Source organism: Dipodomys spectabilis, unplaced genomic scaffold (assembly GCF_019054845.1).
Source record: "Dipodomys spectabilis isolate Male_0828 unplaced genomic scaffold, ASM1905484v1 ptg000009l, whole genome shotgun sequence".
NCBI lineage: Eukaryota > Metazoa > Chordata > Mammalia > Rodentia > Heteromyidae > Dipodomys > Dipodomys spectabilis.
Genome location: NW_024870686.1, coordinates 18,029,402 through 18,051,343, shown reverse-complemented (window position 1 = coordinate 18,051,343; position 21,942 = coordinate 18,029,402). Strand labels below are relative to the sequence as shown.

Genomic DNA, 21,942 nt, shown 5'->3' with positions numbered 1-21,942 from the left:
AGGAGGCTAAGATGTGAAGACTGAAGCTCTGATAGAAAAGACCTGAGACTTGGGGCTGGGAAGGTGGCTCAGTGGTAGAGCACTTGCCTTGCATGCCTGAGGCCCTGGGTTCGATTCCTCAGCACCACATAAGCAAAAAGAAAAAAGCAGTAAGTGGCATTGTGGCTCAAGAGGTAGAGCGCTAGCCTTGAGCTGAAGAGCTGAGGGACAGCACCCAGGCCCAGAGTTCAGGCCCCACGACCGGACCCAAAAAAAAAAAAAGACCTGAGACTCAACTAGCAAAAAGCCAGAGTGGGGTGTGGCTCAATTAGTAGAGGGCTAGCTTTGAACAAAAATCTCAGGGACCAGCACCTAGACCTGAGTTCAAGGCCCAGGACTGCACTCCCATACCCCACAAGGCTGTCTCATTCACAGTCCAAATTAAGGCGTGTTGGCTGGGTGGTCAGTGGCTCAAACCTATAATCCTACTCAGGAGGCTGAGATCTGAGGATAGCCTTTCATAGCTAATCAGGGCAGGAAGTCCAGGAGACTCAATCTCCAATTAACTTTTTTTTTTTTATTAACTATTATTAAAAGAGTGGGAAGTAGAGGTGTGACTCAAGTGGTAAAGCTCTAGCCTTGAGCAGAAAATTCGGGGACAGTGCCTAGGCCCTGGGTTCAAGCCTTAGGACTGCCACAAAAAAAGAAAAAACAAACAAAAAACAAGGTGTGTATGTGTCTTTTACTAAGCTCAAAGTCCAGCTTCCAAGCTGGGCAACCTTGGCTCTGGTCTGTAAATCCTAGCTGCTGAGGAGGCTGAGATCAGAGGATCATGGTTTAAAGCCAGCCCAGGCAATAAAGTCTGTGAAACTTTTATCTCTAACCAATCACCAGAAAACCAGAAGTGGTGCTGTTGCTCTACGTGGTAAAGGGCTAGTCTTGAGCAAAAGAGCTCAGGGACAGAGCCCAGGCTCTGAGTTCAAGTTCCGTGCTAACAATAACCAGTCTAGCTTCCAGAGGCCTGGGCAAAGGGAGTGATTTCAGCTTGGTTGCCTCTTTCTCTTACTCCAGGGGCTCCCTGCAAAGACTGCTTCCTGTCCAAACACATCTCCTTTTTCCCCTTCTCATATCCATTCCAGAAGAGAAGGCAGGGCCAGTCCCCTTGGTGAAGCTTGTCCAAGCCTGAGCCTGGGCTCTCAGTCTGGAGACTGATAACAAATGCCTGGACCACAGCTGGACCACAGTCTTGGGGATCAAAGAGCGTCCCTCTCCCCTCTCTCCCCTGCCCCCCCCCCCAATCTCTAGGCACCAGATCCACACAGCTGTGAATCTGAGCTGCGACATCTCTCAGGGTTGAGGAGTCCCAGAGAAGAGGAAGAGATTGCTCCAAATCCTCTGCAAAGCCCAAGGCTAAGTCCAGCTCAGGGTGGGATGGCATTATGCATTAGCAGGCAGGATGAATCGAATTCACAAATTCACACTAAGGGGTGAATGGCTGGACTTCAAGGCCTTCCTTCCTTCCTTCCTTGGGTGTTGGCATTTTGAAGGATTGGGCATAGAAACCCAGAAGAATATGAATGGGGACGGGAGGTTCTTTCCGAGACTGGGGGGGGGCGGGCAAGTTACACTGAAGGCTGAGTGTCCAGGCCCAGGCGGTGCGGTTCCCGCTTTGTCCCATCCCGAGTCCCACGTCCGGCCGCTGCTCACTGCCGACCAGCACGTAATAGCTGCTGAATAAATAAATGCTTGTGAGCGAAGATCCGTGTCCCACCGCGAAACTGATCCGGGGCCAAGGAAAGTTTGGCTTTTGCCCCGCCGCCTTGGGCTCCCTCCAGCGCGATCGCCCACACCTTCTAGGCCATGTCCGGGCTCGGGGTGGGGAGCTTTCCGGGGCGGGCGGCTGCACGGAAGGGACTGCAGATCGGACGTGTCCACGTCCCACTGCCCTAAACCCAGCAGGGGAGGCCGACGACGGGGGGGGGGGGGGAGAGCCCGGACCCACGCGTGTCCCCCTCCCCCTCCTGTCCCGGGGTCGGTGGGGCTGGGGTTCCCCCCCCTGCCGCGGGAACGCCCCAGGCCGGGCAGCCGAGCCGCGGCGCGCTCCGGCGAGGTCAGCGAGGCCCCCGGGGGCCACGCCACCCGGGACGCGCGCGCGCCACGGACGCGCGTCCGGTGCTGTGCACACTCGGCCCCCGCCCGCCCGGCCGGCCGCCGGCCCGGGGCGCCGCGCGGGGGAGGCTCGGCGCCCCGCCGGGGCGTGGGGGCTGCTTCCCAGGACGGCATCCACACCCTTTTCCTCTCCAAAGTCGGCGGCTTCCCTGGAAGAAGGAGAGCGCCGGGGAAGGCGGCGGGATCCCGCGGGCTGCCGTCTTTCCCGGCTCCAAACTCTTCAAGGAAAACAACCACCACCCCAAAGGTGTAGGCCCCGCGGAGATATTTGGGGTCAAAGGGGAAAGGAGCAGGCAGCGCATTCCTGCGCCGGCTCCCCTCCCACCTGGTCCCGCGGCTCCCCTCCCCCGCCCCGGGCCCGGCCCCGCGTTCCGCCCCGAGCCGCCAGCCCCGGGAGCGGCAGGGTTAAGCCCAGGAATGTGGCGGCGAGGAATGTGCATGCAGATGAGCCGAGCGCGGGGAGGGGCCGGGGCGGAGCGTATGCTAATGACATGCAAACGAGGAGGCCCGTCGCCGCCGCCGGGCTGCTCCTCGGTGGTGCTTCCCGGATCCGAGCCCAGACGGCGTCGGCTGCAGCGGCCTGGGCGCCGCGACCCTCGGCGGCCACAGGGGGACGGAGAGGAGAAGGAGGAGGAGGAGGAAGAGGCGGAGGCAGCGGCGGCGGCGGCGGAGGAGGAGGAGGAGAAGGAGGGTTCGCTCGCCTGTTCCGACGCAGACATGGTGGACTGATCCCCCGTGGGGCCGACAGCAGGGCTTCCCGAGGCGCCCCCCGCGCGTGGTCCCGCCGCGCCCCGCGCCCCGCAGCCCCGCGGCGGCCGGCCGGGCAGTCGCGTTCCCGCCGCGTCCCGCGCACGGTCCCTATGGAGGCGCCGCTCGCCGGCGAGGCCGCCGACCATGCCTAGGAGGGCCGGGAGCGGGCAGCTGCCGCTACCCCGGGGCTGGGAGGAGGCCAGGGACTACGACGGCAAGGTTTTCTACATTGACCACAATACCAGGAGGACCAGCTGGATCGACCCCCGGGACAGGTGGGCGGCCGGGACCCGGGTGGGCGCGGGCACCCGCCACGGAAGTGCGGCGGCGGCTGTTGTCTGGGAGACCTGGCCGGGCGGCGGCGCCCGCGGCGCTGGGGGGCGTGGGGCGTCGCCGGCTCGGCTTCCCGGAGGGGTCCCGGGAAGGCGCGGAACGGCCTGCGGGCGACCTTTCCCGGGGCCCTTGGCCCGCCGCCCTCCGGATGCCCTTCTGGAATCTTCAGGACCCCCTGCCCCCCCCCCCCCAGGGAAGGGCAGGATTGGTGCCCTGGGCTGGTACTCCTTGTCCGCCGAACAAACACGGAGGGGGCCGCTGGAGTCCTGCTGGGAGGTGGCCGGCACGAACAAGTTGGCCAAACTGAGGGCTGGAGGGCCACCTTCGGCCTCTGCGGGGCACGGTGGGCCTGGGGCCCTCCTGGAGGCCTAAGCGCACCGAGGTGGGGGGGGGCACCTGTGGCATCTCTCTGGCCATCCTTGGCCCCTAAGTCTGGGCTGCAAGTTTTTGACTGAGTGCAACACCCTCAGCCAGACCAAGGGGTCCGGAACCTGCAAGGGGGGTGCGGGGGTCCCCCATCCCTGGCTGCGCCCTGGTCCTGGGTGTAACTGGCTTTGTCCCGCACATTTTTCAAAGGAGATTTCACCCCCCCCCCCCCCCCCCCCCGCTTCTTCTAGTTTTGCTTCCTTACTTCTTCACCTGAAAACTTGAACATACTCTGAGACCTTGAACAGGCGGATTCTGTTTTGAAGTTAAAAAGAGGTGAATGAATATTGAGCTTGCACTTTTAGGGTGTCGGATTTTGTCTAATTTTTCCATGCTCACGTTTTCAATCTGACTTAGAGATGAAGAGGAAACATTTCTGAATGATAACTCTGAGAAGTTCCGGAGCTGAAGTTTAGGTGAAGTGGAGTTTTCAGGAATGTCTAGCCCATCTTTTTTTTAACCCTTTAAAGGAATACATCTTAGATTTATTGTAAGAAAAATAGGAGTCATTCGTAATTGTAATTACAAAACAATAACTTATTATCCCATCATTGGGAGTTTTATCATTTCTGAGAATTCTTTCCCAGCTTTTCATGGAATATGGCCTTCCTGATCTCTTACCTCCTTAGCTGCTTTCCCTGTTAAAAATTTCCCCTTTTCTCATTTTGAAGCAAAATTGCTTCCTACTTTATATTATCAGTTACTCTTACCCTAAGAATATTGTTTCTGGAAAGCTATTAAAAAGCAATTAAAAGAAAGTCATAAGTGACATTATAAATTAATGGAACAACCCTTGTTAAATTATCCATGAAGGTATCGGTGTAGGTTCCCTTTCCTGAAATGAGAAAAGACACCTGTGCACAGGTCCCATCTTTCCACAGCCTGGCTGCCTGGCTGGCCTGCTGATAGTTCTGACAAGCATCACACCTTCACAGTCTCTCCAGACTTATTAGTCGTCATAAACATTGCGCTCCAAGCTAGTTATTTGGCTTATGCCCTTGCACTTTGAAACTACTTAACAGATAGTAAATTGTCAGTGCTGGTGGTGTGCACCCAACAGTGGCTTTAAGGCACCTGCATAAATATTTGCCTTTTACAACTGTGTGGTAATTCTGCTTTCAGATATTTGGAGTTTCAGATTATTGATGCTGCAGCAAATTCTTGAAATATTTAAGTATTTTAGGTTCTCTTCTGTTTCAGTTTGATGTATTTTACTTATTTTTGAAGATTAGCAGTGGTTTATTCACAACCCAGGGAGAAATTGAAAGGAAGAAAGAAGCACTCCTGACATGCAGGGAGTTGGGAGCAGAGAGGCTTCTATCTCTTCTGATCTGTTTACCAGAAAGGATTACAAGAATATGTAATGCTTGAGTAAAGCAAATAGAAAGTAAAGTTATATGACTTGGCTTAACCATATCACTACTTTTTACACAAGTCAAGCATGCTCTTGATTTTTAAACTCTTAATGGATTAGCAATCGTTATGAACCTTACGTTCAGAAACTGGGTAACCAGTTCATTTAGTGGGGACATTCTTGACCAAGATAAATTTGAGTGTGACTTTAAATATTAGTCTGAAAGTTTAAGATGATATCCTGGGAGATCAGTTGTCATGACATATTAATTTAAATTCTATTGTGTTTTTTTTTGAGGCAATTAAGTGGACAGTAGGTCTTTCTAAATAGTGACAGAGCTGGTTGGAGAAGATATTTGGAGTAACTATTAACTCTTGTCAATTTTGTTACACACTTTGCAAACATGGAAAAAGAGATGTCACACAGGCCAATTGAAGTGTGTAGATTCTTGGTTCTCTTCTTCAGGATCAAATTACAAATCCTGAAAGATAAATGACTTCATACACTGTATATGTAGTAATATTTGAGCTTTTAGAGCTACTTAAGTGAAGATGTCCACCAGTCTTTTTTTGTTGTTGTTGTTATTTTCCTCTGTTAAAAAGAATTTGGTGTTTTTGATCGTTGACAGGATCCTGGAGGTGTTTCTGGGTTCACGGATAATTATGCTGACTTAGTAGGAGAGGGCTAGGTGGTTCTACGAGAACATAGTTTCAGTAATTAGTGATGCTAAGACATAATGCAAACTTTGCTAGAATGTTTTTATTGATCTGCCATTCTTGAGTTTAGAAGAGTTTTTGCTAAACTTTTAAAATGTATAATGAAAATAATACTACTCCCTCACAGGGATGGTATTTTGGGGGCCTATAATTAAGGCCCAGCCAAATAGCAGTAGCTGTCATATTGACATTTTCATTTCAACATGAGTAATAGTTCAGATATCCCTGAAAATAGTAGGTATAGAAACAATGTGTACTTAGTGTTTATTGTAAGCTTAGCCTCTGTACTAAGCTCTTTAACCCTGATTGCATTTTATTCTCCCATTAATAAAATGAAGTAGGCCTATTTTTTATTTTCCAGTTACAGGTGAGGAAATTGAGTCACAGAGAACTTGACAGCTGTTGCTGTTAGGTTTAAAGCCAAAATCTGAAACTGGATAGAGCCTGAAAGCTCTAAAGGTGGTATTCTTCTTTAGTCCAAGCTGCCTTTATACCTGGATGTACTTAGGGGTGTTTAGATGTAGTTCACAGTGGTACTTGGCCAGGTAGATGTTGGTTTTTCCAAGCTGGCTGACCAGTCTGATCCTTGGGAACTCTCCTTGTCCCTAATTCTTTGGCTCCCCAGTGGGCTTACTACCTAAGAGTATAATTTTTCAGGTTTCTTCTGTTCTCCTCCTTTTTTTGCTTACCACAGATACCCTTTGACCAAACCAGTTGGTGTTTATGATCATGACCAAATGGTGCTTTAAAAAATACAGAATATGGGCTGGGAAGGTGGCTCAGTGGTAGAGCGCTTGCCTTGCATGCACGAGGCCCTGGGTTCGATTCCTCAGCACCACATAAGCAAAAACAAAAAAGCCGGAAGTGGCGCTGTGCCTCAAGTGGTAGAGCTCTAGCCTTGAGCTGAAGAGCTGAGGGACAGTGCCCAACCCAGAGTTCAGGCCCCATGACTGGGCCCCCCCCCCAAAAAAAAACCAAAAATACAGAATTCGCTGGTCCCCAGTGACTCATACCTCTGTAATCCTAGCTACTCAGGAGACTCAGTCAGGAGACTGAGATCTGAGGATCATGGTTAAAAGCCAACCTGGGCAATAAAGTCCATGAGTCTCTTATCTCCAGTTAACCAACAGAAAACCGGAAGTGGAGCTGTGACTCAACGAGGTAGAACACTAGCCTTGAGCAGAAGAGCTCAGGGACAGCCCCTAGGCCCTGAGTTCTAGCCTCATGACCAGCAAAACAATAACAGCAGCAGCAACAACAACAACAAAACCCCTAAATTCAGCCATGTGCCAGTGGCTCACCCCTTAATCCTAGCTACTCAGGTGGCTGAGTCTAAGGTAAGGGTCATAGTTCAAAGCCAGCCCAGGCAGGATAGTCAGTGACACTCCTATCTCCAATAAACTATCAAAAAGCCGGAAGTGGAGCTGTGGCTCAAGTGTTAGAACACTAGCCTTGAGCAGAAGTTCAGGGAGCACCAGGCCCTGAGTTCAAGCCCCAGGACCAGCACCAAAAAACAAAACCCAGTTAAATATAAAATAGGATGAAAAGGGAAGAAATTAGGAGGAAAAAGTAACATGGATTCATTTCCTCTTAGGAGGAGTAGACAACTAAGGTAATATAGGCCTCAGAAATAGAGTGCTTTTAGTCCACATTTGCTCATTTTCTATCTTTGGATTGGATGTTCCTTGGCGGTATGGGAACTTTTAATGGTTGAATTTAACAGAGTTCCACCACACAGGATAACTTCATGATAAAAACCTATTGATAAACCCTAATCTGCAATTTATATAGCCCAGATCAGATGACAAACAACCTTTTTTAACTGCAAAGAGAGAATCCTGAGCATGAGGCATAAGGGGGTTCAGCATGAGGAAGAGGAAGATGCCAGTTGACTTGGTGTCAGAGTTATCTATGGCTCTCCTTGTTTATAGCATGTGAGATTGGGATCAAAGGAAGTCTGTATGTCTGCCTTCAAAATTAAAGTAAAAAGCTAGGCAATGGTGCCTGATACCTGTAATCCTAGCTACTCAGGCTGAGATCTGAGGATCAGAGTTTGAAGCCAGCCTAGGCAGGAAAGTCTTGTGAGAGACTCTTACCTTCAATTAACCACCTCTGAAAAGCCAGAAGTGGCCATCCCTGAGCAAAAATGCCCAGGGAGAGTGCCCAGGCCCCAAGTTCAAGCTCAAGTAGGTGGACCAAAACAAAACACATTCAAAGCAGTTTTGACCAACTCATTGTTAATATGTAAGTTCCTCAAGAGCCCTAATTACGGGGCTGGGAAGGTGGTAGAGTGCTTGCCTTGCATGCTTGAGGCCCTGGATTCCACTCCTCAGCACCACATAAACAGAAAAAGCCAGAAGTGGCGCTGTGGCTCAAGTGGTAAAGCGCTAGCCTTGAGCTGAAGAGCTGAGGGACAGTGCCCAGGCCCCATAACTGACAAGAAAAAAAAAAGGGGGGGGGGCGAATTGCTTATTACTATTTGTGTATCTTTTGTGATAGATACTATATGAGCATTGGTTAAGTCCGTTAATGAAGACTATTATTAAATTAAGGGAAGAGTGGTAGTTGAGCAACTCTGATTTCCTTTTACTGAGTTTTTAGAAAATACAGAACAATTTCTTAGTCGAATTAAAAATGAGAGAATTGCTAGGCTCATACCTGTAATCTTAACTACTCAAGAGGCTGACCATCTGAGGCTCACGGTTTGAAGTTTGAAAGTCCATGAGACTCTTTTTTTTTTTTTTTGCCAGTCCTGCGGCTTCAACTCAGGACCTGGTCACTGTCCCTGGGCTACGTTTACTCAAGGCTAACACTCTGCCACTTGAGCCACAGTACCATTTCTATCCTTTTCTAAGTCCATGTGGTACTGAGAAATCGAACCCAGGGCTTCATGCATGCCAGGCAAGCACTCTGCCACTAAGCCACATTCCCAGCCCTGTGAGACTTATTTCTAATTAACCACCAGAAAACCAGAAGTGGAGCTATGGCTCAAAGTGATAGAGTACTAGCTTTGGCAAAAGAGCTCAGGAACAGCACCTAGGCACTGGGTTCAAGCCCCATGACCAATGAGAGAGAGGGAGAGAGAGAGAGAGAATATTGAACTGCTACATATTGAATAATAGTGTAAACATGTAAATTACTTGTAATAGCAGAGTGCCTCAGTTACACTGCCATGTCCTATATTGCTGGGAACTGTTTATCACCAGTGGTTTCAGTCTGGGTACCAAGAGGTGATAGAATTATTTCAGTGATGATAGTATGTGAAGTGTTGGAGAAGTTAAAAGACTTCTTTGGTCAGTCGTTGGGCTTGAACTCTTCAGCACAAGGCGAGTGTTCTACGACACTTGCACCACCGCGCCACTTCTGGCTTTCTGTTGGTTAATTGGAGATAAGAGTCTCATGACCTTTCCTACTCTGGCTAGCTTTTAATTGAGATCTTCAGATCTCAGCCTCCTGAGTAGCTAGGATTACAGGTGTGAGCTACCTATGCCAGGCTGAAGACTTTTTTTAATCACTCAAGGAAGGGCTAATTGAAGCTCATGTGTTGTCTTCCAAAGTTTCCCAGAGAAAAATCTTCTTTGTGACTGTTGCGACGCTTACTTGAGTGCTGAGTAGTTGCTTGGTATATTTGACTGACCAAGATTTCTTGAGTGACTTTAATAACCCATCCTTGACTGTTTAATTTTGTTGTAAGCCTCAAAACATACGTTTTTCAAGAAAGACTTATTTATAAATGCATTAGTTGTTTTGAGCTGCAAAGGACTGTCAGCTACAGCCAGCCATTGTGACAGTGGCTTACAAAATTTAATGAGAGGAAGGCCTGGTACAGTAGGAAAAGTGTGGAAGCTGCCTGCAGGCACTGCACTGACTTGTCAGTGACACTTGCTTGTTTTCAGTAAACTTCTAGAGGAAAACAAAATGAAGCTATGTTTGTAGAGGAATGTAACTGGCTTCAGTTTGCTAATGTGAAAGGTAGTGAAATGCTGTAAGTTCCTTAACTTAGGGCCTGAGTCTACCTATGTGCTGCTTCTCATGAACTGGGTTGAAGTTGGTTGCACCCACCTCTTAGTATAATCTTGGAGTTTTGTTTTGTTTTGTTTTTGGTGGGTTGTAGGGCTTGAACTCAGGGCCTGGGCACTGTCCTTAAGCTCTTTTGCTCAAGGTAGCCTCAGCTCCACTTCCAAGTTTTGAGTGGCTAATTGGAGATGAGTCTCATGGGGACTTTTCTGCCCAGGCTGGCTTTGAACCACAATCCTCAAATCTCAGTCTCCTGAGTGGCTAGGATTATAGGTGTGAGTCATCGGTGCCTGGCATGAATTTTTTTTTCATATTGGAAAAATAATCACAAAAGTTTGTGGGACAGAAAGGGGAATTTTTAAAGGCATTGTGTGCATCTAAGTTATGGGATTATAAAAATGATTTACTGAAATGTAGATCCAGAAGGTTTTCAGAATCTTCAATGTTTCCTCTCACGTATTTTTTGTTGAGCTAAAGTCAATCATATAAAATGTACAAGTTTAACTACTTAAAAAGTGTATAGGTCAGTAGTTTTTAGGGTATTCCCCGTGTCGTGTAACCATTGCTGCTATGTACCTCCTGTAAATCACCCCCTACTCCCCAGATAAACCATATATCCATTTGAAATTCACTTCTTACTCTTCTATCCTGAGGTCTGGCTGTCACCAATCTACTTTTGGGGTCTGTTTTTACCTATTGTAGGTGTTTTTTTTTTTTTTTGGGTCCGATCGTGGGGCCTGAACTCTGGGCCTGGGCGCTGTCCCTCAGCTCTTCAGCTCAAGGCTAGCGCTCTACCACTTGAGCCACAGCGTCACTTCCAGCTTTTTTCTTTTTTCTTATGTGGTGCTGAGGAATCGAACCCAGGGCCTCATTCATGCAAGGCAAGCGCTCTACCACTGAGCCACCTTCCCAGCCCTATTGTAGGTGTTTTTATATAAATGAAGTATACAGTATGTATTCCTTTATGTCTTATTACTTTCACTTAGTCTAATTTTTATTTTTTTATTTGTGGCAGCTTTGGGGATTGAACTCAGGGCCTTACATTTGCTAGGCAAACAGTCCAGTATGAGCCAAGTCTATGGTTCCTTTATCACTGTGGTTATTTATTTATTTATTTATTTTGCCAGTCTCAGGGCTTGAACTCAGGGCCTGGGCACTGTCCCTGAGCCTCATTGTGCTAAAGGCTAGTGCTCTACCACTTGAGCCACAGCACCACTTCCAGCCTTTTCTGTGTATATGGTACTGAGGAATCAAACCCAGCACTTCACACATGCTAGACAAACACTAAACCACCTTCCCTGCCCCTCGCCTTGGTTAGTTTTTAGGTAGGGTGTTGCGTTATGCTTGGGCCAGTCTGCTCTGTCATCCTCCTGCTTGTGCTTCTTTGTGTTGCGGGGAATAACAGGTATATTCCACTGTTGTATTCCAGCCATTGATTAAGATGCAGTCTGTTGAAATTTTATGCCCAGAATAGTCCTGAACCATGATTCCCTGATCTCTACCTCTTAAGTAGCTAGGGTTACAGGCTTGAACCATGGCCCTGGCTTAGCCTAATTTTATTTTACTTATTTATATATATTATTTTCTGTCGAGGCTGCAGCATTCTGCATTCCCGCCAGCAGTATGACATGTGTAGTGTCTCTACATCCTTACCAGCACCTCTTTTCAAGCTGTTCTAGTGGGAGATGGTGGTTTTGATTTGCATTGTACTCTTTAGAGTATTTTGATAGCCTTAGCTTGACCCCAGCCTTGAAAGCCATTGCTATCATTGCATTTTGTGTGTGTGTGTGTGTATGTGTGTGTGTGTATTCTCACCATTTGTTTTCTTTTTTCTTTTTTTTTTTTTTGTCGGTCCTGGGGCTTGAACTCTGGGCTTGGGCGCTGTCCCTCAGCTCTTCAGCTCAAGGCAAGCGCTCTACCACTTGAGCCACAGCGCCACTTCCGGTTTTCTAGTGGTTTATTGGAGATAAGAGTCTCATGGACTTTCCTGCCGGGGCTGGCTTTGAACCACAATCCTCAGATATCAGCCTCCCGAGTAGCTAGGATTACAGGCGTGAGCCACTGGCGCCCAGCTTTCTTTCTTGTTTTTCTTTTTTTTTTTTTTTGTTGGTGGTATGTCTTGAGCTCTGGGACTGGTTGCTGTCCTCAGGTCTTCAGCTCAAGGCTAGTGCTCTACCACTTGAACCACAGTGCCATTTCTGGTTTTCTGGTGGTAAATTGGAGATAAGAGTCTCATGGGCTTTCTTGTCTGGACTGGCTTTGAATTGGGATCCTCAGATCTCACCCTCCTAAGTAGCTATGATTACAGGCATGAGCTACTGGTGCCTGGCTTCACCATTGTTTTCTAACCAAGGAAAATGTTTGGAAGAGAATTTAGAAGTTCTTTTGAGTCTGATATTGCTCTTCCCCTTCCTCCCACATCTGACTACTTTGAAAGATTTTTAACACTGACATGATAGATAAAAATTAATCAGCTTTTATTGTGACCACCAGCTAGGGTACTCTACACACTGGGAGGAACAAAAATGGTTAAGATGTGATTCCCAACTCCACGTGCTTACAATCTAGGTTGCATAATCACTAGAAAATGTGACAGAAAGTTTGAGTAATGTCCATGACACTTACTCTATATCCATTTTTTTCTTTTTTTTTTTTTTAGTTTTTGGATATTGGGGTTTGAATTTGACCTCACGCTTGCTTGGCAAGTGTTGTACTACTTGAGACATGCCTTCATCTTTCTGCTTTAGTTTGTTTCTTTTTGATAGGGTCTTGTACTTTGGGGCTGAGGCTAGCCTCACACCAGACTCCCCCTGCCCTTGCCTTCTGCATAAGTAGGGTTACAGGCATGTACCACCGTAATCAACCATATCTTCAATCCAGTTTTTTTTTTTTTTAATTTTATTTTATTGTAAAGCTACTATACAGAGGGTTACAGTTACATGAGTGAGGTAATGAGTACACTTCCTCTTGAACATTGTTACCCCCTCCATTGTTTTCCCCCTACCATCCCAATTCAGTTTTAATAAATACTTTCTTCCCTAACACTTCAGGAAAACAGTTGAGAGTCATCAAAGGTAGAATATAGTGGCAAAAATAAAGTTTTGCATATTAAGTTGGCCTTCGTTTGCAATGCAATTATGTTTTATTTAATTTATTTACTTAATTTTTGCTGGTCCTGGGGCTTGAACCCTGTGCTTGGGCTCTGTCCCTGAGCTTCTTTTTGCTCAAGAAGAGCACTCAACCACTTGAGCCAGAGTGTAACTTCTGGCTTTTTGAGTAGTTTATTAGAGAGAAGAATCTCACGGAGTTTTCTGCCCAGGTTGGCCTTGAACTGGGATACTCAGCCTCCTGATTATAGGCATGAGCCACCTGTACCCAGCACAATTATGTTTTATTCAGCATCTATATGAATCATGTAGATAAAGAATCATACTGGTGTGTATATATATATATGTATATATATATTTTTTCTTATTAAAAATGAATTCAAAGCTATTTGTTTTCGATAGTTAATATGCATTAAGAACCAAACTACTTTTACAGATTGTATTAAAAGGTTTTAAATCTTACAGCTGACTCAGCTGGAGGATAAGGGAAAATCATGAATGGTGATAAATCAGGGCAGATCTACCCCTGATGTCACATGGTGATGATAGCGTTTTATCTTTATAGTTTTCCTCCCTCAGTTCTGTTATTAGCCTCAGTTTAATCATGAGGAAAAGATTGCTAAGTGCAATTGAAGGTATTCTACAGAATGTCAGACCAGTGTTCCTCAAAACTGTCAAGGTTTTCAAAAAACAGGGAGAGGTTGAGAAACTGTCACTGCCAAGTGAAGCCTGGGGAGATGCAGTGACTAATGTAATGTGGTCAGCTGGAATCCCAAAACAGACTCAGGAAATTGAGTAAACTGTGCATTTCACTTGATGTATCAATATCAATTCCTTGATCTCAGTAAATATCCCATATTGCTAGGAGGAACTGAGTGTGGAATGTATTTTTCCTGTGAACTTAAAACAATGCTAAAAAAATAGTCTATTTGAAAAAAATAGCATCACATGAAACTTTTTTCTGTAATCAAAGTGTGGCAGTGCTGGGTAATTATGTTTATGTTTTTGTTGTTGTTGTTGTTTACATGAAAAGTAGTAGTGGGCAAACTATGGCCCAAAGACTAAATTGTGGCCTGTAGGCCTCTTCTTGTACAGCCCTTCAGCTAGAGTGGGTCTTACATTGTGAAGTGGTCGAGTTCAGCATGTATGCAAGATTAGAGTGAGTTTGTAAGTTCTGGGTCAAAAGTAGCTGCTTACTTCTAATATCCCATATAGATTGGCAAGAAACCAAAGAATATCTTTGGGAATCTGCAGGGCTCCAAATAAGGGCGTGTGTGTGTGTGTGTGTGTGTGTGTGTGTGTGTGTGTGTGTGTGTGTGTGTGTGTGTGTGTGTGTGTGTGTGTGTGTGTGTGTGTGTGTGTGTGTGTGTGTGTAGATCTAACCACTCCAAATAGGGCGTGTGTGTGTGTGTGTGTGTGTGTGTGTGTGTGTGTCAAGATCTACCAGACACCTGTTGCATGGATGCTTTTCTCCCTCTTCCCCTTTCCCCCCTTTGTTCCTTTTCCCTCCTCTTTCCTTATTATTATTATTATTATTATTATTATTTTTTTTTTTTTGGTCCGGTCATGGGGCCTGAACTCTGGGCCTGGGTGCTGTCCCTCAGCTCTTCAGCTCAAGGCTAGCGCTCTACCACTTGAGCCACAGTTCCACTTCTGGCTTTTTCTGCTTATGTGGTACTGAGGAATTGAACCCAGGGCCTCATGCATGCAAGGCCAGCACTCTACCACTGAGCCACCTTCCCAGCCTTTTATTGGTATTTCTTATAAGAAGATACCTTTAGCTGGGGGCCAGTGGCTCATGCCTGTAATCTTAGCTACTCAGGAGGCTAAGATCTGAGGATCATGGTTTGAAGCCAGCTCAGGCAGTAAAGTCCCCCTGAGAACTCTCAAAAACTCAAAAACTGGAAGAGGTACTAAGAGGGAGGTTTATAAGTGACAAATGACAGCCTCGAAAAAAGGGGAAAAATAAAGGAGGGTGTAACAATGCTTGATAGAAAATGGACTCATTACCTTGCACATGTAACTATAACCCCTCTGTACAGTATCTTTACAATAAAAAATATATATTAAGAAAAAAAGATACTTTATTAACTTCAGTGATATTCAAGTGTAAAGTGTGATAGACAACTTTTTTTTTTTTTTTTTTTTGCCTGTGATTTGTATTCAGGGCCTGGGCACTGTCCCTGAGTTTCTTTTACTCAAGGCTAGCACTCTAGCCACAGTGCCATTTCTGGCTTTTTCTGGTTATGTGGTACTGAGGAATTGAACCTAGGGCTTCATGGCATGCTAAGCACTCTACCACTAAGCCACATTACCAACCCTGGTAGACAACTTTTACTGCAAAAGACTTGAAAAGCATGTAGTTTCATTTAGTGAAAAACTTTAATGTCTGCAGTTTTCCTTATCATTATGTTCTTAACAGAGATTAAAAAAAAATCCAACATTTTTTTCTTTGAAACTATGGCGGTGAATGAATGGGTGGACTTGTTTTTGTGCATGTTAGCACTGACTTAGCAGCTTTCTTGCCTTACTAGCCTAGCTGTGATTCTGGGCTTGTTCAATTCTGTCCACATTATGTTCTTTTCCTATCTGCTGACAATGAACAATTTGAACTAGGTAGAAACAGACCATTTGCCTTCTTTCCTCTTGGCCTCCCTTCCCTCTCACCCCCCCCCCCCCTCTATTTTTTTGGCTGTGTGATACAGCTTGTGGTATTTTTCATAGCACAGTATCACTATAAACTGATACTGAAGTTGTAGATGCAAAACTAATGTGATTGTCTACCACTCCTTTCAGTTCTGCTCTTCCCCTTGAGGTCTGTCTGTAGAGTGTATGTAGATACATTCTTGAGCGATTTCCTAATGTCTCACGTAAGGAGCATCTGTGTGTCTGCATCACTCATGTTTTCAGCAAGTGGATTCTGTGTCCGTTGAGGATAGAGACCTGCTTTGTATGGGCAGCACTCCTACCATTGCTGTCCCTGGGGACTGTGTGAGCACACAGCGAGCCTGTGCCCACAGGAATGAAATAAAAGCAGTCCAAGGACCTTTCCTTCTGCCAAGACCTTCCATGATTTGCCTCTAGCTTGCTTTTTGGTGATTGATCTCCTCATTATTCATTCATTCGTCAAACATTTATTGAAAACACCATACTATGCCAAGCATTCAGAACACAGCATCGAACAGAATAGGCAAGGTTCCTGCTTTCATGGATTTTATATTCTGGTTTGGGGAAGTTGAAGAAATGAGGAAGGCAGTGGGGAAAGTGCTTTGGTGAAACACAGGAGGCCATATTGGTTCCAGAGGGAGCTGTTTTGGGTAGGGTGTAGAAAAAGGCTTTTTTGAGCTGATATTTAACTGTGATCTTCTGTCTACATGAAGACCTGGGGAACAATAATCCTGTTCTTTCTGCTGTGACAGCATCAAAGACCATGTGGCTGTTTACATTTTTACTTACCTACGTTTAGATAAATAATTACTGGGTCTCACAGCACTAGAAGCACTTTTTTTCCCCTGCCAATCCTGGGTCTTGAACTCAGGGCTTGGACACTGTCCCTGAGCCTCTCTGTGCTCAAGGCTAGCACTCTACCACTTGAGCCACAGAGCCACTTGTGGCTTTTTCTGTTTATGTGGTACTGAGGAATTGAACCCAGGGCTTCATGCATGCTAGGCAAGCACTCTGCTACTAAGCCACATTCCCAGCCTAGAAGCATTTTAAATGCTTAAAAGTGGGGTGTGCAGATAGAGAACATTTCAGGCTTCACTCTCCTAAAGTGGTGGAAGGTATGTTTAAGGGACTGAAAGGCAACTCACGTCACTCTGGAGCTTAGGCTGAGGGGAAGAGCGTCTCATGGGATGAAGCAGAGAGCCCTACCATAACGTTTTCTTTTGTACTGGAGATTCAATGTAGTCACATCTCATCCCTACAAAACAGGCATTCTACTTGAGCAGTGCCTTCAACCATGGATATCTATCTATCTATCTATCTATTTTTTTTTTTTTGTCATGGAGCTTGAACTCTGGGCTTGGGCACTGTCCCTGAGCTCTTCAGCTCAAGGCCAGGGCCATCCACTTGAGCCACAGCGCCACTTCCAGTTTTCTGGTGGTTAATTAGAGTTTCATGGACTTTCCTGCCCAGGCTGGCTTTTGAATTGAGATCCTCAGATCTCAGCCTCCTAAGTAGCTAGGGTTACAGGTGTGAGCCACCGGCGCCCTGCTGACCTTGGATATTTTTGAGGTAGAGTCTTGATTTATGCCCTGGTCGCCTAGACCGTGTCACTGGGGATGATAGGTACACATCATCGTGCCCAGCAATTGTGCTTTCTCCATAACTGGGATAACGGATGGGCAATGCCACACCCAGCCATTAGTTGAGATTGAGTCTTACAAACTTTTTTTGCCTAGACTGGCTTCGAATCATGATCCTCTAATTTTTGCCTTCTAAGTAGTTTGGATTACAGGTTTTAGCCACTGTACCTGTCCTAACCATCATGTTTTTTTTAAGGGTTGTTTAGGAGTCTTTAAAAATTGGAGTGTTCTTAAGCCAAGTGTGGTGTTTCACACCTGTAATCTCAGCACTTGAAAGGTAGAGGAAGGATAGTTGTGAATTTGAGGCACCCTGGGTTGCATAGTGCGTTCAAGGTCAACTTGAGCTACATAGTGAGATACTCTCTCAGAAACCAAGGGCTAGAGATGTGGATCAGTGGTAAAGTGATTACTTAATGTATAAGATTCTGAGTTCAATTACCAGCTCAAAAAAGAAAAAGGAAATTCTTAATTTGAACGTAGGTGTAATCTATGTGTGATATGAGTTGTGCAGTAAAAGGACCAGAAAGAATGAAGGTTTTCCAGTTACTGACAAGGAGCCTAGAGAGGATTATGGTTGTTTAGTCTCCAATTGGTTGGTAATCCTGAGTTCTTTTTCAGATTTATTGGTCTGAGATGCCTATTATGACATGCAAATGAAGATATTTAGTAGACACCTGGATATAAAATATACAGTTTAGGAAACAGAGCTATAGATAGTAATGTTGGATATACATAGATAATATTTAAAGTTGTGGGATAGGATGAGATTCTTGAAGAACGAGGGAAAAAGCAGAAGTTCTAGGAAAGAGCTTTGAGACATGTCACTAGTGTGTGTGTGTGTATGTGTGTGTGTGTGTGTGTGTATGTGTATGTGTGTGTGTATGAGAGAGGGAGAGAGAGAGAAAGAGCACCATATGATGGCTTGTTTTCACTGGAACATAATCATATCCTTTCTACCACTGAAGATGATGAGGATGATGATAAGCACCATTAATTGAGCCATTCACATGTTATTTCAAGCTCTTTGAGGGCAGGTACTTTTGTCTTGCATCCTGCTCTGTGCAAGCTTTTCTTGCTTATTCATTGAACAAATGAAATCTTTGATAGGCACTATTATCCTGTGCTGTGCTTGGAAAATATTTTGAGTTTGTCCTCTGCAAACTTAATATGTTGCTTTAGGTTATTGGAGTTATGTCCTTGGGAAGAGACTAAGAAAGTTCTTTTTTTTTTTTTTTTTTTTTGGTTGGTGGTGGGGCTTGAACTCTGGGCTTGGGTGCTGGCCCTGCGTTCTTCAGCTCAAGGTGAGCGCTCTACCACTTGAGCTACAGCACCACTTCCGGTTTTCTAAATGGTTTAGTGGAGATAAGAGTCTCACAGACTTTCCTGCTCTCGCTGGATTTGAACCTCAAGCCTCAGATCTCAGTCTCCTGAGTAGCTAGAATTACAGGTGTGAGCCACTGGCGCCCGGCTAAGAAAGTTCTTTAGAGAGGACATTCCCTAGCCTTCTGGCTTCCTGTCTTAGGGAATGACCTCTGATTCTTGCACATGCACCTACCATTTTGGGACCATCCTCCATAAAACTTCCACCAGAGCTGAGCTGAAGAAGCCAGGTGCCATGCCCTTAACCTCCAAACTTCTTTCTTTATAAAAGTTAGCTAGTCTCATGTATTTCGTTGTAGAAAGGAAGTAAGAACGAATAAACCTGCATTTTAGAAAACTGTGGCTTAGGAGGATAAGTAACTTTGCTGAGGGCAGAAAGCTTTTAAGGGAGGCAGAACTCAGACATAACTAACTACCTAGCTTCAAAGCTGTGTGTTTAACAGGTGCTGCCTCTCATTTTTCTTTAGAAAACCTTTTGCCTCCCGTCTGGAGGTTGGGAAGTCATTGCTACTCCTGACTGAGGATTAACTAAAATTTCCCTATTTGCAACTTCACCTCTTAACATGTTTGTCACACATCATATTCCAGTGCCTCATTTCTTATGATACTAGGTTTAGCATCTGTATTAAAACTAAGGATGCACTGTGTTTTTTTTGACCCCTCAAATGGAACTACTACATTTTCAGTTTTATTTTTTATCTTTGCAAATAAGTTGGTATTCTCTTTTATTTCATTAGATTGTGTATGATGATATTATTTATTTGTACCTCATAAATATTCACAATATGTCTTGTGTGTTTTAGTTGCAGAAGTAGAGGCTAATTCCATTCTGTCCCTTGTACCTTATTCCAGTGTTTCAAGTTCTTTCTGCGGCTGAGATCAGATATGCTATAAATCCTCTTTATCCCTGTCATCTGGCGTTAAAGCCCCTTTGACCTTGTAACATAGCCTCTTCTCAATCCTGGCTTCTGTGGAACCCCCCCTTGCCCCGTACACACCTTCCACCACCTGCATCTCTCCAGGCCTTGCCCTCATTTGAGGAGAGGGGAACTGATTATGAATGAGGAGAATTTGTTGTGGTAAAGTCCGCCCCAGCTCTTTTCTATGGGACTCTTGTTTTTCACTGAGCTCAAAGCAGACACAGGTGATCTATTGTCTGAGGGTGGGGGGAACAACAAAAAAAGCCTTGGTTGCACCACAAATGTGTAAATTATAGACCTTGATTGAAATTCTTTTTTTCTTAACCTTGACTTGTGTAGTTTATCCTAAATCTTGGGGAAAATAATGTCAGAAAATTATTAATCTCTGGCACATTATTACAGAGTAAATAGCCTTTATAAATAGGAAGTGACAGAAGCTTAGAGGTTGAATGGTGTTTTTGTTTGATTTACTGTCATGAAATTTACCTGGAAACATTTAAGCAGCTACCAAAAACTATAGTTGGTGAGGAATCATTTAATTTGTACATTGCTTGTTCCTGTTACAGATTGTTGCACTTTTTTTTTTTTCCTTTATGGTAGCTGAACAATATATTGTCTATAATTTTATTTGAGTATCTAGTATTCTTATTTGAATTCTATTTTTGACTTCGTTTCAGATCCAAGTTGGTGAATTTTAATTAAATGCCAAATTATGCATGTGAAAAATCTTTTGTTCTGTGTTGCTAAGAGCAACAGTTGTTAAAAGTTCCCTTTCTTTTAAATCATGAATTGGGGACAAATAAATACATGAAATTTAGCAGGTTAAAAAAGTCACCATTTAGTGATGTGTTCTACCTGTAACATAAATTGCTACTTGGCCATAATTATGGTGCAGGAGGAATGCTGTAGAAGTGAATAATCAGACACTAAGACAAAACATTCCTAAAATACTATTCAAATGAGGAAAGACTGGCGGACTGCAGCCGGGTAGCCAAGCGTTGAGTCTTTTTAGTTACTTGTCTGACTGGGTTTACTGTTGTAGCCTAAATGAATCTGTGTACCGTGGTTTGCATAGAAAGGCCATTACTTATCTGAAATTTCCTAACTGTTAAAACAACCTCATCTCTTTTCCTCTCCACAGCTCTCTCTTATTCTTAAGGACATCTTTTGTCTGGATGGTATTTATTTCATTTGCTTTATACTCTACTTGCAGTCTAAATTTTACTGACTCCTGGTGATTGCTTAGACTTGTTATTTGATTCTATTGTATGAGCTTTGATTATACTCCTTTGTGCTGTTTAAACTACCAGTGTTTATCTAAATTAGTGGTGACGGGGAAAGACACAGTTGGCCCATTTGAATGAAAGTCAAGAGCAATGCGGTGGCCAGCCGGCTGGTTGATTGAGCACTGGTTGTCAGGTCTCTTGAGAAGCCACTGGGAATTTGGGCTGTGGAAGGAAGTCAGATCCCTAGTTGAAGGCCTGGGGTCTGGGATTTATAGTGATAATGTAATCAATTCGCTCTCAGAGACGACAGAACTCAGCCAAGAGGCCCTTTGTTCTCTTCCTGCCTTCTGGTCTCTTGGTCCCTTTATCCAGAGCACTAGTCTTCGTACAGTTTGAAAGATTTTGGGAGAGCCTACTGCGCCTCTATCTTAAGAGGGAGGGTTATCAAGCCTGTCACATGTGGTTCTCTGAGTAACCATGTATTTTGTGCATGTATGATGCAAAGCAATGTTTATTTTTTTGGTGGTGGTTCTTTTTTTTTTTTTTGTCCGTCATGGGGCTTGAACTCTGGGCTTGAGTACTGTCCCTGCCCTCTTCAGCTCAAGGCGAGCACCCTACCGCTTGAGCACCACTTCCGGTTTTCTAGTGGTTTATTGGAGATAAGAATCTCATGGACTTTTCTGCCTGGGCTGCCTTTGAACCGTGATCCTCAGATCTCAGCCTCCTGAGTAGCTAGGATTAAAGGCGTGAGCCACTGGTGCCTGGCTCTTTTTTTTTTGTGCTGGTCCTGAGGCTTGAACTTGGGGCCTGGTCACTGTTCTGAGCTTGTGTGCTTAAGGCTAGTGCACTACCACATGAGCTAAAGCGCTATTTCAAACTTTTTTTTTTTTTTGGTAGTTTAGAGGAGATAAGAGTCTCATGGACTTTCCTGCCCAGGCTGACTTCCAACTGTGATCCTCAGATCTCAGCCTCCTGAGTAGCTAGGATTATAGGCATAAGCCACCAGCACCTTGCAAAATAATGATTATTTTTATTTTTTAATTTTTATTTATTTATTTTCTGTTGGTCCTGGGGCTTAAACTCAAGAGCCTGGGCACTGTCCAGGCTAGCACTCTACCACTTGAGCCACAGGGCCTCTTGGGGCTTTTTCTGAGTAGTTTGTTGGAGTAAGAGTCTTACGGCCTTTCCTACCTGAGCTGGCTTTGAAATGTCATCCTCAGATCTCAATCTCCTGAATAGTTAGGATTACAGGGGCGAG

General features: G+C 45.1%; 1 protein-coding gene across 1 annotated transcript in view; it reads left to right on the top strand.

Moving 5' to 3' along the window:
- The first annotated feature begins 2,668 nt into the window (after window positions 1-2,668).
- The window catches only part of Wwc2 (WW and C2 domain containing 2), a 177,767-nt gene continuing 158,493 nt past the window's right edge, over window positions 2,669-21,942 (top strand). Inside the window, exon 1 of the mRNA XM_042700025.1 lies at window positions 2,669-3,173. Within this exon, the coding sequence (XP_042555959.1) occupies window positions 3,043-3,173 (131 nt within the window). The 5' untranslated portion in view covers window positions 2,669-3,042. The remainder of the gene's footprint in view (window positions 3,174-21,942) is intronic.